Here is a 19,525-nt window from a genome sequence, read left to right on the forward strand (position 1 = left end):
CCCCACATGTGTCCCAATATTTTCTTCATCTCATCTGGTCCCTCTACCCACCCCATTCTACTCCTCCATAACCCCCAATCTGTTCTCTGCTCCCTATCATAAGATTTCCTCCTCCTATATTTCCAGCCTAGCACACTTTCTACTGCCTCCTTTTCTGTCTTCCCTTCTGCCTAAGTCAAGACTGGAGCTGAGAGAATGCTTCAGAAGTGGTTACAACTTTTGTTCAAAAACAAATAACTTTTACTCTAATGGTATTCATGACTCCTATTATTCTCTTTCTGTAAACATTAATATGTGAAAATGTATTTGTGTAGCTTTCAGTGACTTTAATAGGAGATGGGGGTCTAAGAATGCAGTGTAACATTTGACGGTATATTGAAATAAGAGATTTGGGGTGTTTTTGTGGGATCTTGAGACTCAGTACCTCATCTTCAGTGAGGTACTAAAACTTTCATCTGCCCTTTCTTCCAAAGAAAAGATTCCTTTATTTTGCCAAGTGATTCATTTTTCTCAGTTTCTTGAAGCTACCTAGGATAGAGTCATGCATGATTTGAAGAGACCAGAAAAAGCAGCTGCTTCATATCTCTGATCTCTGGACAAGCGATCACATAATTGATTTCATGGTTCCAAGCACATGACACTGTTTTGAAGTCACTTGTCAATAAACATACTATAGTAATTGTTCAGTGTGTGACTTACCATCTCTACCCTAGCTCTGGTACATGGTATTTTCAATGAAAAAGATGCATCTATGCATGTGTCTCATTTCTGCATGTCTTGAACATACTGCAACAACTCACCAACCTTTGGTAGAATAATTGCTTCATCCAAGTCTTAATGGGAGTGTTTAGATTATACATTAGCATGGGAAGGCATTTTTTTTCAAACACAGCAACAAATAGCGTACTGTCATCCCCGCTCTTAGCACAGATCAATGAAAATTTCAGCTTAGAAATGGATATGTGCAGGTAGTGAAATAAATACGTGCTACGCAGATGAAGGTGGCGCTAACCTTCCTAACAGAACTTTGGTACCGACAATGATGAATTCCTAGTGCTGGGATAAAATAAACAGGGTTAGAACTGTTGGGTTGTGCAATGAACCAGCTGAAATGTCTGGGAGTTTACAAGAAGGTCATGGGAGGCCTTCTGGCAGAGTCTATGTGGTAGCATGTATCCCGTTATAGCTAAATACTTTTCTATCCCTTCCCTAGAAGTAGCACCAGGGACTCTTTCCCATCTCTCTCTCTCTCTCTCTCACTCACTGTCTGACTCTCTTGGAAGTTCATGTTCACAGGATAAGCATCTGAGCTAGTTAGCCCATCCCATAGCTAACCAAGTCAATGAGGACATAAATCCTGGATACAGCGTTTAACTGCAATGGAATAAATCAAAATGTAGATGCTTGCCATGACACTTCCAGTGGCTAAGTTTCAGCAAAGTGTGAATTCAAGACAAATTTTAGACTCAGGTTGGCACAGTTCTTCAGCTCATTCACTATCTTTCTTATACAAGTACTCATATCCAATTTACCACAAATCGAACACAAGCACTTTCTCAACATAGCTAGCAATCCAGCAAAAGGATTTTATAGTCCGAAGCAGCCTCACATTTATTTTGAATTAATTTGTGTTTGTATCTTAAATGCTAAAACCATCTTTGGATGGGTGAATTCTATACACATTCTTGGTTGTTACATCTCATTGATTTATACAGTACATCTCTCTCTCCTTTTTTTTTTTTTTTTTCTTTTCCTCAGGATCAAATTTTTATGGAGAATGTTGGTGCAGTTAAGCAGCTTTGTAAACTAACTAACAACCTTGAAATCAGGATAGAAGAATTGGAAGTGTGGAATAGAAAACTGGCCAAGCTGAAACGGATAAGCAGTTTGAAGTCAACAGTCGATGAAAAGAGCACATTCAGGTATCCCAGGATCAATTCGGGAGAATTGTCTGATGATTCTGATACCGGAGATAATAAAACAGCCTGGGTGATAAAAGTCAGAAGTAATTTAGTCTGGTGGGGGTTTCCGTTCATTTCCAGGTACTCTTTCTTCTGAATTTTGTAATTATTTTTTAATTCAAATCATGTGCACCCAAGAAATAGAAAAGCTTTGTATTAAGTCACTTCTTTTTTCAAAATTGAGTATCTCCATGTTTGAAAAGCGGCAGCTCAATAGCAATCACTTCTGGAAGCTCTGCAGTTTAATAAAATAAGGCCTGAATGACTCCGGTTATAAGCCTGTAATAGCAATTTCCAAGTTCAGGGAAATCTACAAAAACCTCTTTGATGAAGAAAATCTTCCTTACAATTTGTGTGAAATTGATGAGCATTTCATATTTCCAAATCTCTTTTTTTCAATTTTTTTTTGAAAATAAATGTAGCATTTAATAGCATATACCTGAGCAAGTTGACTAGTGCCCTTTGTTCCTGAAAACAAAGCTATGGCCCCTCTGACTTTTTTGTTCTTTTAAAATGTTGCTGTCACAAAGGAATATAACATTAAAATCCTACTCAGAAAACATCCCTTTTCCATTTATTACTGCTGAGACACTTGAATGGTAATGAAGTTTTTTTTTTTATTTTACAGCAAATATAGTCGAGCTCCTAGTCTTTTACCACCAAGAAAACCAGTCCCTATACAACACAGTAAGGTGAGTGAAATGTAATAGAGTGTGTGTGTGTGTGAGTTCTTTATAAGGCTTAGGCCTGGTCTACACTACAGAGTTAGGCTGATGTAAGGCAGCTTATGTTGACCTGACTCTGTAAGCAGATACACTAAAATGTGACTCAGACCAGTGTAACTTACCCATTATCTCCACAAGAGATGTAGCACTGAAGTCGATGTAGTGAGGTTGATGCAGTTTCAGTGTAGACACTGTGTTGCTTATATCAACTGTTGCTGCCTTTCAGAAACCATCCCATAATGCCCAACACTGGCAGTTAAATTGGTGCAAGCGCTCCTGTGAGGATGCATACTGCCAATAGGAGGAGTGTAATATGAATGTGTAAAACCAGTTCAGATACTGCAGTGGTTGTACATCAATGTAACCTTGGTAGACTTAATTTTGTAGTATAGCCTTGCCCTTAGACATAAGTGGAAATGGACATTGGTGGAAAAGTGGTTTTTAAAAAAAAACAACACATATGTTAAATGCCATTGAAATGCATTTTTTCAGATTGCATGAAAAAATTCATGCCTCTAAAATAGAAGGCCTTGTACCATGAAAAGATTCATGCCTCTAAAATAGAATTACATGAAATTGGAATTCCACTACCCTGTTTGTTTAGTGCAATATGAATTGCTTATAACCAGGACAAAGTGCCACAGAAGAGCAAGAGAACAAATCTAAGTGAATGTATGTAACAAAACAGTTAATTTTGGGGGGAAAACTGTACCTCTTAAAAATCAGGAATAGTTCACCAATGCAAGAAAGACATGAGGGAAGTTCTTCCTGGGATCTGAAATTTGTGGCTCTAATAAGAAAGTGTGTATGAAGCCTTGTAATACATCCTGCCAATATATTTGAGTCTTACTCTATCGTTGTTTATGTGATACCTACTTACTATTTCTCTATGGCTCAGTGGTTGAACCCCCTGTATTGCACTAGTAGCAAAGAATCCTGTGGCACCTTATAGACTAACAAACGTTTTGGAGCATGAGCTTTTGTGGGTGAATACCCACTTCGTCGGATGCATGTAGTGGAAATTTCCAGGGGCAGGTATATATATGCAAGCAAGAAAGCAGGCATAGATAACGAGGTTAGTTCAATCAGGGAGACGAGCCCTGTTCTAGCAGTTGAGGTGAAACAAGGGGGAGAAATGGTTTGTAGTTGGCAAGCATTCACAGTCTATTTGTTAATCTGAGTGATGGTGTCAGATTGCAGAGAACTAGCTCAGCAGTTTCTCTTGAAGTCTGGTCCTGAAGTTTTTTTGCTGCAGGATGGCACCTTAAGATCTGCTATTGTGTCAGGGAGTTGAAGTGTTCTCCTACAGGTTTTTGTATATTGCCATTCCCATAATCGGATTTGTGTCCATTTATCCTTTTCCGTAGAGACTGTCCAGTTGGCAGATGTACAGAGCAGAGAGGCATTGATGGCATATGATGCATATATTACATGGGTGGATGTGCAGATGAATGAACCAGTAATGGTGTGGCTGATCTGGTAGATCTGTGATGGTGTCGCTGGTGTAGATATGTGGGCAGAGTGGCATCGAGTTTGTTTGCATAGATTGGTTCCTGAGGCTAGAGTTACTATGGTGCAGTGTGCAGTTACTGGTGAGAATATGCTTCAGGTTGGCAGGTTGTCTGTGGGCGAGGACTGGCCTGCACCCAAGGCCTGTGAAAGGTGTGATCATTGTCCAGGATGGGTTGTAGATCCCTGATGATGTGTTGGAGGGATTTTGAGCTGGGGGCTGTATGTGATGGCCAGTGGAGTCCTGTTGGTTTCTTTCTTGGGTTTGTCTTGCAGTAGGAGGCTTCTGGGTACATGTCTGGCTCTGTTGATCTGTTTCCTTATTTCCTCGTGTGGGTATTGTAGTTTTGAGAATGCTCGGTAGAGATTTTGTAGGTGTTGGTCTCTGTCTGAGGGGTTAGAGCAGATGCGGTTGTATTGTACTGTGTTTCCTCCTTCAGGTTCCAAAGCTATTGCGATGGAAAAGTTAGAACATGCAAAGTGTGCAATAGGAAGTCACAGATATGGCCGGGGGAACTCCCTTTGTAACAGCATGTTCACTGTATTCTGATACAGAAAAGAAACTTCCATTGCACATGCACTGAAAGGGTTAAAGGGCATGTGCTGAACTACTTTGGCATATTCTTCTCAGTCTGATACCTCTAGTCCTGCCATTTCATATCACCCATTGCTATCACTGGCGACAATGTGCGCTCACAGGTGATGGGACAAAGCACTCTGTATCCAGTAATGATGATCCTCAATCTCTCCATATTCTGAGATCATTTTTCATCTTGATCCAAATGTGCTTTCTTTCCGTATTTATATCAGATTCAGTTAAACCTTATCCTGGAGGTCCCTCCTGTCTTAGATGTGGTTGCCATCAATAAATTTCTTTGGTTTAAACAAAGGGATTTTATAGGCGTTTCCTCCAGGGGTGAATATAGCAGCCAAAGAAAGCAGTTTTTTCTGTGATTATTACCAATGCTAATCCATTCTGGGGACAACATTCTTTCCCTTTTCCCCATCTTTCCATTTCCCTGAACTAGTGACTTCTGTGATATTCCTGCCACCAGTCCATCAGGAGACGTGGGACTCCATTTTAGGGAAAATTAATTTTATTAGTTATTTATCAACTGACAATTTTGTTGGCTACATATTACTGGGTATTTCATGTCACCTTAATGCTTTTTCTTCTAGGTTTGTTTTTCTGAGAAAAAGCTGTCATGGTCCAACAGGATTTTCCAGATCACTGTAATAGCTTTGATTGCTGTTATGGCACTATGGTAAGAAATACATTGTCCACACATTTTGTTTCTTCTGTTGCCCCCACCTCTTATCCCTTCAGAAATCAGATTCTAGTTGTCCAAAAACATTGGCTCTAAAGAAACATTTTAAATTAGAATTTGGAGCTCCTTGCAGTAACAGTTGCAAAAAATGAGCACAGTGTTTTCTCTTCTCTACTAATATTCAGTGTATGGAATATGCTCAATTTAATAACTTCATAATACATGTGCCTCTAAATGTGGCAAAATCAGAATATTGTTAGGGTTGCCTGTTCTGTTTTTTTAGTCTAGAAATATTCTGGTCATATACCCCTAGAAAAGGGACAAGAATATTATTACTGCAGTGTCCTCAGCTAATGCTATAGTGCTTTTGAAACGGGAAAGTTGAGCATATTTTCTAGTGTATTTACAAATGTATTGTTGCTGTTACCTCAGAGGAGCTCTTTTCCCACAATACAATACTTCAACCCATACTTGGAAAGGAACACGCACAAAACTGCTGGGTCCTTGTACCAGCTAAAGGCCTGATCTAAATTGAGTCAATGAGAATCTTTCTATTAATGTCAATGGGCTTTGGAAGAAGGTTGTGCTTGCTGTTGAGATCCTATTAATACTGTGTGTGCATCAGATGATGGGTATGAATCTACTGACTAATTATTTTTTTTACAGTGCCTTGACAATATCCACCCTCTACATACTTAGCATAGAAGAGCAAGACATTAGTCAAAATCCCATTCACGGGCAAGTAGTAAAACTATTATGACTTCTGTTTCAATAAACAACTTCTGTAGACGTTTTGTAACTAATTGTTTTTCTTTTTCTTCTCCTTCACCAGCAATGCTACAAGTTCCATTACGCAGCCTCCATACACCACCATGGCAGGTACTGTAACTGTTACTCTTCCATATGATACGACTTTAATTTCTGTGCTGCTGCAAAAAGTCAAGAGACAAAGAGCACTGTTGAAGAGTTTGTTGTTCTTTGTAGCACTCAGTGACAGCACAGCTTCTCCAACCATGACACCCAGCATTACAATCCCTGAAGTGAATTTCTGTGACATCTTGCCTTGTGACAAGACCTATTGCTGTTCAATTCATCAAACACACAGAAAAGCTCCAATGTACCAGACAATGACGACAAAGGAGGAGAGTAAGTTGAAATATGAATTGCTATTACTGTTAGAGCTGGGCTGGAAATGATTTTTTTCCTTCCTAGAAATTTTTTTGAGATTTCAAAATCAGTTTCCTGTTGTGCCCCAGGATAAAACTGAAACCTTTTGAAAGTTTTCATTAAAAAAAACAGAGCGAGACACACACACACACACACACACACACACACACCTCAGAATAGCCAATAGCCCAGTTTCATTCAACTGGGATGCAGGAGAAGCAGGTTCAAGTCCCTGCTCTGAATCAAATAGAACAGGGGCTTGAACCTAGATACCCCATATCCAAGGTGAATGCCCTACCCACCAGGCTATTCTGTGGTGGGTAAAAATTGTATTGAGAATAAGTACTTAGGATCAAATTTCTACCGGTATTTTGGCACCTAAAGATGCAGAGAGGCACCTAGTGGAATTTTCAAATATGATTAGATCATTTGAAAATCCCAGTGGTCACCTGTCTGCATCTTAAGGCATTAGTCTATAATATCAAGCTGAGAGCACCTCTTACTAGCCAATTATACTTAGTTAATGACCCAAGGTGAAACTGAGAGCAGATAAATCCTTTAATAAGCCATCAGATACTTTTGACAATGAATTGACTGGATGTGGTGGAGGGTGAAGCAACTCGTGTTAAAAACTGATCAACGTGGTACAGTTCCGATGTGATATTTTCTCAGGGCATGCATAGTAACTTCACTGCCACAAAAGTGAAATATAAAGTAATAAAAAAAAGAAGAGCTTTCTCATCAGGTAGGGTTTTCCAAGCACTCTGATCTTAAGAGGTGGCATTCAGAGACAGTGCACTGTACAGTAAAATAATACTTGTTACTAAAATATGTTTCTTCATATTCTCTCTACTATATATATGGGACCATAGGTAGTAGCAGAAAGTGACAATTGGTAGCTGATGGCGTTGTAACATGAAATGAGGCCCAACCTGGCAAATGCTCAAGACTGGATTTTCTCTTTACACTTAGGGTTAGGGTTACACTTAAAACTGAATGTTGGTATTTTTAATCTCAACATTCATTCTCCTTTCTTCCCTTTTTGTTGACCTGAGGATTGGGCGCTAACCAGTCAGGCTGCCATGGCATGAATGCTTGCAATGACCGCAGTGGTGTACTCCCCATGGCCTGAGTCAAATGGCATGACTTACACAATGTCATGGCGAGGCTAGTGCTGCATCTCACACTGGCCCTGAGAGACCTGTACAAGATCTTTACAGTACTTCACAAGGGAATTCAGTCAGGAGGAAAGGTTCTGGGCCTTGAAGTAAGGAGAGTCTTGTATTTGTAATGATCTAAAAGGAACAGCCAGTACTGAAGTCCAGGACCCAGATCTGCAAAGGTCCTGGGTAGGCAGCAGGCCTTGACTCTTCTTGGCACCTGGCAGAGAGACCTGGTAAAGGTACATTTAAGTTGTCTATATGCACCATGATCCTGGTTCAACTTTTATGGATGGGCTATGAAAATCTTGCAACTCAATATACAATTTCAGTGGTGATGACTCCTTGACTGGTATTTGTATAATAAAGTGCTGTCCTTTGTTGTTTTCTAGGGCTGTCAATTAATCACAATTAACTTATGCAATTAACTCAAAACAAATTAAAATAATTAATCTCGATTAATTGCAATTTTAATCATACTGTTAAACAATAATAGAATACCAATTTAAATTTATTATAAATATTTTGGATGTTTTTCTACATTTTCAAATATATTGACTTAAATTACAACACAGAATACAAAGTGTACAGTGCTCACTTTATATTTTTATTACAAATATTTGCATTGTAAAAAAGAAACAAAAGAAATAGTATTTTTCAGTTCACCTCAAACAAGTACTGTAGTGCAATTTACAAATGTAGATTATTTTTGTTATATAACTGCACTCAGAAACAAAACAATGTAAAACTTTTGAGCCCACAAGTCCATCCAATCTTATTCTTGTTCAGCCAATTACTAAGACAAACAAGTTTATGTACATTTACAGGAGTTAATGCTGCCCACATCTTATTTACAATATCACCTAAAGTGAGAACAGGCATTTGCATGGCAGTTTTGTAGCCAGTATTGCAGAGTGTTTACATGTCAAATATGCTAAACAGTCTCCCATAAATGTAAACAAACTAGTTTATCTTAGCGATTGGCTGAACAAGAAGCACGGCTGAGTGGCTCTAAAATTTTACATTGTTTTATTTTTGAGTGCGGTTTTGTTTTAAAAAAAAAAAAGTAGCTCTTTCATAAGAGGTTGCAGTACAGTACTTGTATGAGGTGAATTGAAAAATACCATTTCTTTTGTTTCTTTTTACCATGCAAATCTTTGTAATTACATTATTTTTTAAGTGAGCACTGTACTCTTTGTATTCTGTGTTGCAATTAAACTCAGTATCTTTGAAAATGTAGAAAACATCCAAAAGTATTTAAATAAATGGTATTCTATTATTGTTTAACAGTGCAATTAAAGCTGATTAACTGCAATCTTTTTGAATATTGCGATTAATCAAGATTAATTTTTTAAATCATTTGACAGCACTATTATTTTCAAATCATTGCTATTAGTAAGTAAGTAGTGGTTCTTATTATTCCAGTTGAACTAAGTCCTTTAAGAGTCATAGCTCAACACAATACATTAAAAAGGACAGCCCTGAATGATCTGTGTTACTCTGAAGCTTGAATGAGTATCAAGACTTTCTTAATTAAAAATACACTAATCTAATTAAATAAATGAGAGAACTCGAGAAAAAAGAAAAAGCTGTCATCCCCATCTGGGTATCTTTCATATTAGATGATGAGAGCACATTCTTATAGCAGGAAAAAGATACACAGAGCAATACCTACTGTTGGAATCTCATGCTCTAAATAGCATGAAGTGTGGATCCACGAGTGAAAATCTGCTCAGCACACAAGCTACTGAAATATCTCAAATCTACAGCAAGCTTAATGAAACTAAATAGATCTCCCAAGTGGATGGTAATAATGTCAGTAATCAACCCAATTGCAGAGAAAAGCAACAAGCAGCTTAATGTAGTTGTATCTAAAACAAATAAGAAGGACAAGATTGAACCGACCAAAAAGCTGAAAACTAAACCCAGGGAAATAATCAGGACAAAGGTGTATTTTAAGGAGTCAGTTAATCAGTCTAAGAAAATAGTCACTGAAGGTTACAGCTGTTTGCACATACAATGGAACTGAATGCAAAATCCAGAGTGCATTTCAGTGGAGCTTTTCCCTGATGCCCAGGCACACTCACACTTTGTGGGTACCAACAGCAGTGCATACGCTCCTGGGTGCACAAGTGCTTTCAGTGCAGATCCTGTCTATGTACATCTCAGATTTGCTTAAAATGAACAGTTATGCTAGTGAGACTCAATTGCTTCGATGTTCAAGAACAGCAGAAACAAAAGCATGTCTAAGCCAGGCCAAAGCAATTCATAAAAAAAGTCAGCAGATTTTCACAGATTACATTTTATAGCATTTGCCTCACTCTAGTTGAGCATGGTCCATTTTCCCACACATTATTTCCTCAAATAGGGCTATAGTTCTTTGTTTCCAGCCTAGTAGCCACTATGGCTTATCTATTCATGCTAACTGTCCCTGGGGAGGAGGAACTGTCCTTATTTTTTTAACTAAATGTTGCCATTTCCTCCATGTGCTTCCCCCCAAAATCACTGCTCCTCATAGAGCTCAATGAGGGATAAAGGTGCATTACAACTTTTAACTGCACGTGCACCTATTTATTTCCTTCAGATGTTGTCATTTACGGATTCATAACAATGTGTACTCATTAGATCAACATAACATGAGGTTATGATCATATTCAGTGTCTTTTTTCCTAGAAATGTGTTGAATGCTTTGGACATTTCAATGAATTCCACTGCACTTCTTGGTAATTTCTGATCCTCTGGAATGATGTTCTGTGTCTCCAAACAAAAATGACTTTAACTAGAATTCTTTTTGCTGCATTTCATTTTGATCCCACCACAGATAAGATAAAGCAGTAATTTGGATGGATGAGGTAATATTTTTGTATTGGACCAACTTCTGTTGGTGACAGGCACAAGTTTTTGAGCTCCATGGTGCCATTTCTCAGGTCTGTAGGGTGAATCAGAGGAAAACTAGAAGACATGGATACTCAACCTCATGTACCACCCACCTCAAAATAGTGAAATCAAAGTTAAATAAATTTACCTTCGTCCTACTTCTATGCGTCATTCACAGCTTGTTAACTGAAAAGCCTAACGCTTCTATCATCTTCCATCTAAAGAATCCATGGTGGAACCACTCCAGTGTTTCAGCCTGTGTACTGAATTTTCCAGCAGAGTACTCTAAAGTACAAGTAGCAAGACTACAGGGAGAATGTTTGCTTTTCCAGTGAGCAGTATGTCAGCTCCAGCAGAAGACTGAGAACCACTTTCAGAAGTAGTCTTAATGTGCACACATGCTGCCAGGGAAGTTTGCAATGATCTAGATTTTCCACTGCAAAGAACATTAAAGAGGAAAGAACAGGAAGGAGGGGTGGGGTGGAAAACACTACAGAGAGTTTGTAAATTTAAAAGAATAAGTGAGCAAATAGGAATAAGGTAATTGTGGTGGTAGGCAAAACTGGCCACGTGAATTATTCAGAACAAAACACCTCTCAAAATTCAAGTTTTTTTCCTTGCATTTCATTTCTGTCATCTTGGGTCCTTAAACTTAGCCCTTTAGACTTGTCCTGTGCCATGGGTTTGCCACAACCGGCATGTCAACTGCACCTCAGTGGACAGATTGTCTGTGCCTTAGACTAAAAGCATGGCAGCGGTTTTGTATCTTTTCTGCAGAGACTGAGGGATCCTTTGCCTGGCTTCAGGATGGACAATGTAGTAATTATACTGTAACTCTTGTACATTTCAAAAGTGTCCTTATTAGAAAACAGAGACACAAACAGTTCGCAAAACATACAATTCCTTAGTCTGGTGCTGATAGAGTCAAACCCTTGAACTTACAGAACAATGATCAGTAAAGATGATGATCCCATTTCTAAATTTCTCTGTCAGTTTCTTTAGCGTGAAGTCTCAGGCCTGATCCACACTACAGAGTTAGGTCAGTGCACATCGACTAACTCTGTAAGTGTCTACACTAAAATGTAGCTCCCATTGATGTAACTTGCCCACTACACTGATTTAATAACTTCACTTCCACAAGAGATGTAGCACATAAGTCGATGTAGTTAGGTCGATGCAGGGTCAGTGATGATGCAGTGTCAGTTGCTTCCATCCACTGTTGCTGCCTTTCAGAAACCATCTCACAATGGCCCACATTGGCCGTTAAATCAGTGCTAGTGCTCCAGATGAGAGCGCACACCACCGACACAAGGAGCGTGGTGTGGATGTGTAAAACTGATGCAATTACTGTGGTGGCTGTACATTGACATAAGTTAGCTCAACTTAATTTTGTAGTGTAGACTTGCCCTCATCATTCTATCCCTGACATACTAGATCTCAGCTCAGTCCTTGTCCTATTCCTTATGTTCAGAGGCCTTAGATATTCCCCTTGCCCATTTTTATGTAGCCAGGTATCCATTTAGTCATTGCCATACTAACCAGGAGGGCATCCTTGCTAATGATATCTTTACAGTCAGATATATGCAGGTGTGCTATGTTGGGAAGTGAATTAATGTCTATTTCTTTCCCTTGTACAATAGCCAAATATATTCCATGCTTACTGGGGAAAATCCTTTCTATTTGGTTGTTTAATTTTTTTCTTATATACCATAGCATTTCAAAAGCTCATTTGATTTTGTTGTCCACAGTTCCCTTGCCTTTGTGTGCACCTTGGTCTGAATGAAGTTGGTTTGCATTTTAAATGAGTTGGTCACTCGTGGTACATGTGCCTCTGTGGTGGTCTGTCATTTGGGATAGAACATTTTGCTGTCTGTCTTGTGTTGATGTTTTTCTGTCCATTTTTAACATTAGAATAGTTTGTACAGGGAGATCAATAATGTTGTCCCCTCCCAAGGGAAAAAAAATTAAGCGATACAAGAGAGATTGATGGAAAAACCTGATCTTGGAATTGACTGTAAGTCCTCCATTTAAAAGAAATACTTTAAATACATAATTTATAAAACTTTTGACTACTTTTGTTTGACTTTCTGGTGGCCTGGTTTGGGGAAATTGCCTTTTTAACTGGTGGTTATAGGAAATTGGAGTTCTGGAATCTGTTGAACACCTGTGGTCAACTATAATTTTCTTGTAGAATTAAATTGCATAGAAGTGTTCTTTAGACTTTTACAGATCTGCCTGCAACCCCCTCTAATGATTTCTTTGTCTTAGCCCTGGGGATGATCTGCATAAAGGTAGGACAGCATATATTGAACTCATCTCAGCTGAACTTCTCTTGCACTTATTTTCTCAGTCTACTTATTGAGCCAAAGGACTTGACTTCAAGTCAAATTAATGGAAGGTGTGTTATATACAGTTGTTTACCGCTCCCCCCAGCCAAGGTAAATGACAGCTCTCAACAGAGGCTATATCCTGCATGATGCTGAGCACTCTAGGCTCAATCCAGCAAAAAGGTTAAGCCACTGAACAGGCTCAATAGCAGCAAAGGGACCATGCGTGCTTACATTTCAGCATGTGTTTAACTTTAGGTGAGTTGGATTGTCAGCTGTTTGATGGCCCATCTGTTCTAGGGATTCCAACACTGATGGAGACTAACTTGTGTTAGAAATAGTGGGAATTTTTGCAAAACTTTCTGGTGCAGACAAGGCTCTGGGCTCTTAATTTAACTGAAGGCTTCCCTCTTCATAGGTTGCACAACACTATCAGATCCATTCTGGATGAACGAATCATTGTGCTTGCAACTCATGATTGCAGATAATATGAGAGGGCTCTCTGACATCAGTGCTTGTGTTTAAGTTAGATGGTGTTTTGTTTCTAGCAGCAGCTTGTTTAACAGAAGTCAGTGTGATCCACTGGAGAGGGCAATGACATTCCAGTCAGGAGACCTGGGTTCCATTTCCTGGTCTGTCCTGGACTAGCTGTTTGACTTTGGCAAATCCCTCAGCTCTCTGAGTTTACCTTCCTATCCTATGGCGTGGCTGTTTAGTAGCAAGTTCTCTGGGGTACAGACAGTCTCTTATGTTTATGTACAGTGCCTGACACAATAAGGCCCTGATCTTGGTTGGGGCCTCCAGCACTGCTGTAATACAAATCCTAATAAACTGGTGATGTCATGAAGGGAAGGTTGCTAATGTACTAGTTCTTTAAGGGACAAACATGGTCAGTCTATCTAAGTTACTTATACCATCTATTGCCATAGTATCTGAGCACCTCATGATCTTAATCCTCATGACACCCCTGTGAGGTAAGGAAGTACTATTATCCCCATCTCACAGGTGGGGAGCTGAGGCACGATGACGCTAAATGACTAGACCAATATCATACAAAAACCTTATGGTGGAGCAGGGAATTGAGCCCACGTCTCCCAAGTCCAAGACTAGTGTCCTAACCACTGACCTTCCTTCCAGTCTGGTAACAGCTTCCTTCCTTATCCTTTCTGGTAGTCATCACTGTCACAGCTCAGAGCAACTGCACCTGTGTTCCCCCCTCCATGGCCCCGCAAGGGCACCCACTGTAGGCTCCAGGATCCTCAGACTTCACCTCTCTTGAGTGGAGACCTACGTGTGTCTCCTTCCTGGTATTTCCAGGCTGCACAGTTCCCTGCCTATACTGTAACCTCCCCAACATAGTCAGGCTGCCTAAGCCACTGAGAGACAGTAAACAGTGTAATTGCTACAGTTATAAGTTACCCATAGCTCTCTAAGCAAGTGCTTTACTCTTACAGTAAAAGCATTACTGAGAAAAGATATTAAAAACAAAAGAACCTACGCACATGCTGATAAGCTTACTAGAGATCACCCCCTACTCCAGTAGTTCTCAAACTTTTGCACTGGTGACCCCTTGCACACAGCAATCCTCTGAGTGCAACCTCCTCCCTTATAAATTAAAAACACTTTTATATATATTTAACACCATTATAAATACTGGAGGCAAAGCAGGGTCTGGGATGGGGTCTGACAGCTCGTGACCCCCTGAGGGGTCCCAACCCCCAGTTGGAGAACCCCAGTACTACTCCACAAGGGCTCTGGGAGAGGATTAGTCATTAGTCATTTTTCCTGTGCTCACCAGTTCATAAGAGCTTTCGCTCAGGGCTTAGCTCCCCTTATGAGCTGGTAAGTGCCTCCTTTATCCAGCTGGGGCTTTTGAAGAGATCATGAATAGGTAATCAGCCAGACGATAGGTTTTTCTTCAAGGTGCAGCTTCAAAAGGCTGGCTCTAAAAGTGAATAGTTTGTATGCTTCCTGTTCCCAAATATTTTCTAGGAACCCAACTCAACTAAAAATTCAGAATTGAGTTGTCCATTGTTTTAAAAGAGTTCTTGGAAGCATGTAACATTTCCCAATATTTACATTAGTCCTGTCACCCATAAAATATAAAATTCAGATACAGAACCTAAACCAAGTTCAAACTTCCACAAAGTCTGGAGAGGTGGGTTTGACCTGGTATTTGAGTTCAACACATTCTAAAGAGAAGGAAGAGTCATAAAGCTGAGATTTGAATTTCCCAAAATCTCAGGAGCTAGAGGTAGAGAGGGGGATGATCTAGTGTTCTGGTTTGTCCTAATTCTAGATTTTTAGCTGATCTATTTCTAGAGCCACTATTTAATTGGTATGTAAGTGTATATGTACCCATGTTGTAACAAATAGGTTATATATAGAATCAAATACTTTTACAGAATTAAACATTTTCTGCAGAGATTCTTAGAAAAGTAATTCCATTCCATTCTGAATTGTTTCTCTAGAAAAAGGCAATGATTTTCAAATTAAGGGCTGGTGTTTCTCAGGTGTATCTGTGCATGAGCAGCTCCTGTTAAGGAAAATAAATATACAGATACACTCAGCGATTCTACCTTAGATTCTCTGTTCTAGGAAAATGTTTTAATAGGAGGTGCTCAATATGTTGCCCATTGGATTCTGACATGTGACTTTTAGTTTTGATCTCCCCTTTAACTGTGGAATGAGGATAAAGCTCATCAGCTGAAGGTTTCTTTTGCTGGTGACGTTAGACCTGCAACCACTTCTACCATAGATGATGATGGGCTGGGAACTACAGCATTAACTGCAATGTAATTACTGTCTTACCCCAAACTCCCAAGGCCGCCCAGAGGATTCAGGGGGACTGGGGTCTTCAGTGGCAGGGGGCCCCCGCCACCAAATTGCTGCTGAAGACACGCCCCAGGACCCGCTGCCGAAATGCCAGAAGGACCCCCCACCGCGGGTCTTCGGGGCACTTTGGCGGTGAGTCCCAGGGCAGAAGGACCCACTACTGCCAAATTGCTGATGACGCCCTGGAACGGAAGAAGCTCCAGGGGCCCTGAAAAACTGTCGTGGGGGCTCCTGCGGGGCTTGGGGCAAATAGCCCCTCTTGCCCCCACCCCCCAGGTGGCCCTGCAGACTCCTGAAGTAATCCAGAAAAAAAATTGTTCCTAATGTTTTTAGGGATTGATACAACAATCAGTTCCATGCAGATTTTGGAAACGCAGCAAAAAATTGACCGTCGCTACTGTAATAAAGGTCTACAATGCAGGTGGGTGAAATATTTTGTTACATTTTATTAGTGTGATGAGGTAAGAATGTCATTAAAGTGGCGTTGGTGCTTGCCTGTCCTTTCACGTGTTTTGATAAATATCCATTCAATTTTTCAAAGTTAATTGCAAATATTATAGTTTAAATGAGACTTTTTACTGCATAGTCTATTAAATGTTTTTTATTAATCTAGATATAATTTTCATACTCATGCAGATTAACTTCATGAACTCTTCAGTGTTAATGTTGTCCCTTTATTGTTGCCAACATTTAGGTCTGGAAATTACAGCTATGTTATTCCTGTTAACAAATACACACCCATCAACGTAATACTCTCATTGGAAATCAAGTAAGTACAATCAATGCAAGTATGTCTATAGAAATAATGTGCTCTGGGCTTTATAATGAATTGCTTCTGCTTGATTTTTCTGGCCCACAAATGAAACTCATTTCTGTGCAGAGGGCCAGGACTATGTCTAGGCATAACTTAAGTTTTTGAAATAGCTCTGCAGTGGTATGTAATGAATAGGGCTAGTGCCACTGCCAGCACTCTGCACCAGGATGCATTCTACCCACTGAGAGAGATGTTAAAATGTGACAGTCTTAGGTCCAAATCCTAGAGATACTTAAGCCCATGTGTTACTTTACTCACTGTGCGTAAGCTTTTGAAGGATTGGGGCCTTCATTTATTGTGATTTTTCTTAATATAGACAATTTTAATTAAGAGGCTAGAAAATAGTTCCTGTCCTTACCTATGCCACGGGGCAGAGCTAACTAACAGCAAAGCTCTTAGTCAGCAAAGGCTTCTTGTCTTGAACATAGATCTAGTTCCGTTCTGTTCTCTCAGAAGCAACTGGTTCTTCTGCTCCTCTTCTTCAGTGGAGGCTGATACCACTCAAAATATTGGGAATGTTTTGTTCTGCCTCATGACATTTCATTACTCCAAGGCCGAGTTTTATGAAGCTAACATAACATGCTTTAAAGGCAATCTACTGACCTCACATATTAACATTCTTGCTTTTAAGATTAGTGTGAGCATAACAGGACTCCTACTGAAGTGGCTGTGTATCATCTGAAGCAGTAGAAAGAAACCGTTAGTTTAAGCATGTGTCTTTATAAACAAATGTTGAAGCCCCCATACATGGCTATGAATGTGTCATGCTCATCGTTTCAGAAAATAGGATACTGAATTAATTTTAGATGCTACAGCTGTGTTCTCAGGTTCTTTTGCTATAAATGTATTTCAATGAACTTTCACTTAAAAAACAAACCAACCAGAAATCCACATACAATCCGCATTTAATTTTTTATTGTTATATCCAAATACTATGCTCATATTTCCACTAAATAAAATCAAGTGAAGCCAACATACATCGTTACAACCTATCTAGGGCACAGTATGTGGCATGTGTATTATACACTTGTACAATTGCTGGGTTGTACAAATGTCTAATTAAAGCTGTACGATCATGTTTGCCAGGCAAGCTCTTTTCCTCCTCCAGAAAAAAAAAACCTAAATTTTCATGCCACTTTGCTGATTCCATTTTTCTGTCTCCTGTTGCCCTGTCCAGCTTCTTCTGAGTCTTTGTTTTTTTCTGACCCTCAAGTCTTGTCACAGCCATCCAGGCTGGCAGGACTGGAACGACATGACCATCTTTAGATACTGTTGGAAGAGGAGGGGGGCAGAGTCTTTTCTGTTGAAGGCTTCTGACTGGAATTATCTCTCTGGTTGACCTGTGACTTCAATCAGGGCAAAGCACAGGATGTGCTTGTTCTCTTTTTAATTGTGTGCATGTTTGTGGACAGTGGGATTGTGATTGTTTGTGACGGTTCCTATTCTAATATGTGTTTTGGGCTTGTCTTCTGTAAAGTTTTGTTTCCTGCCTTGGTATGGTGCCCAAAGGTTTTCTGGCCCTGGGGAATGATAAACATGTAGTTATCGTTATTTTGGAGAGATCGGAATATACTAAAGCCTTTGGTAGGAACATCCTTATGTGTTGGAGAAGTTTGTATGCAGACATGGATTTGGCTTTGCAGTTAGATGGGCTGAACCAAAACTTCAGATGCAAATTCCCCCAGGAAAGAGTCCAGATCATGATTAGAGTTTCTGAGCATCAGAAATGCTAATTTCCTTTATTTTGACCACTAGGGACATGTCTACTTTGCAGCTGGGGTGTGAATGGCAGCTCCTGCGGACTTGCCCACACTAGCTGTACTCTCGCTAGCTCATTAATAATACAAGTGAGGTTGCCATGGCATGGGCTGCACAAGTGAGCGTATACTCAGGGGAGTTAGATGGGCTTGTGCAGCCTCTCCTGTGCCATGTCCTTGCTTCTATTTGTAGCACCCTAGCTAAAGGACAGCTAGTGTGGGCATGTCTACATGAGCTGCCATTCACACCCCGAGCTGCAATGAAGACACGACCCTTAAGAATGTGTTTTAGTTTTTTTCCAGTGCATCTTTCAGTTCCATTGTTTATATTTTGGGGGCGGGAGGTTATCTTTAAAAGCAGCAAAGTAGAACCTTGGATACTTTTTCTTTTTCTTGAAGCACTACGGAGCCATTAATCATCTTTCAATGCAAAGTCACCTTTGGAAATATATGTTCCCATCAGCCACGAAACCAAAACAGAAGGGAGGCTTTCCAGGAAACCACCCAGGTAACACTTCTCTGAATTGCAAAGCTAAAATAAAAATCGAGGCAAACCCAGGAATACGTGTTCAATGTACCCATGAACTTGGTTCTGAGAGATATTAAGCAAAGAAATCATTTGTAACTAGTCTCACCCTCTGTCAAATCATTTGGCACTTCTCAAAGACATCCCTACATGCATCTTTCTAAGACAACCCTGATACCTGAATCACATGGGACTATGGGTCTCAGTGATACATTTTGGGATGTCTTTAGGAAGTGCCAGTATATGTTCTAGATGACGCAATAAAACTTTGAAAAGGTTAGTCAGAACTCATGTATCTGCTGAACGTCCCTCCCTCTTACAGGAGGTGGAGACATTTGGGTTGTAATTCTGTGAAGCTGTGGGTGCTTAACTCCCTTCCCCAGCAGAGGGTCATTCTGGGGTGAGATCAAAGCACGGAGACGTTTTGGGGGCAGGGTACAGAAGAGCCTACACTCAAGAACTCCAAGCAAATGCAAGAGCAGCAAATACAAGCCAACAATTCTCTGGGCTCAGTCAACTCTGCACTTATGGATGCTTGAAAAATATCAATGAAAAACCGATACAAGATTAACACCCTCGAATTATTTTGGCAAACACAT

The 19,525-nt window shown here is 39.9% G+C and overlaps 1 protein-coding gene across 1 annotated transcript in view; it reads left to right on the forward strand.

Moving 5' to 3' along the window:
• MYRFL (myelin regulatory factor like) overlaps window positions 1–19,525 on the forward strand; it is a 77,719-nt gene that overhangs the window by 55,380 nt on the left and 2,814 nt on the right. Inside the window, exons 16-26 of the mRNA XM_075063463.1 lie at window positions 1,759–1,922; window positions 2,590–2,653; window positions 5,375–5,460; window positions 6,130–6,201; window positions 6,296–6,342; window positions 6,448–6,637; window positions 7,741–7,744; window positions 12,648–12,681; window positions 16,163–16,250; window positions 16,524–16,598; window positions 18,800–18,908. Of these exons, the coding sequence (XP_074919564.1) occupies window positions 1,759–1,922; window positions 2,590–2,653; window positions 5,375–5,460; window positions 6,130–6,201; window positions 6,296–6,342; window positions 6,448–6,637; window positions 7,741–7,744; window positions 12,648–12,681; window positions 16,163–16,250; window positions 16,524–16,598; window positions 18,800–18,908 (933 nt within the window). The remainder of the gene's footprint in view (window positions 1–1,758; window positions 1,923–2,589; window positions 2,654–5,374; window positions 5,461–6,129; window positions 6,202–6,295; window positions 6,343–6,447; window positions 6,638–7,740; window positions 7,745–12,647; window positions 12,682–16,162; window positions 16,251–16,523; window positions 16,599–18,799; window positions 18,909–19,525) is intronic.

This window comes from Chelonoidis abingdonii, chromosome 1, assembly GCF_003597395.2.
Source record: "Chelonoidis abingdonii isolate Lonesome George chromosome 1, CheloAbing_2.0, whole genome shotgun sequence".
Classification (NCBI taxonomy): domain Eukaryota; kingdom Metazoa; phylum Chordata; order Testudines; family Testudinidae; genus Chelonoidis; species Chelonoidis abingdonii.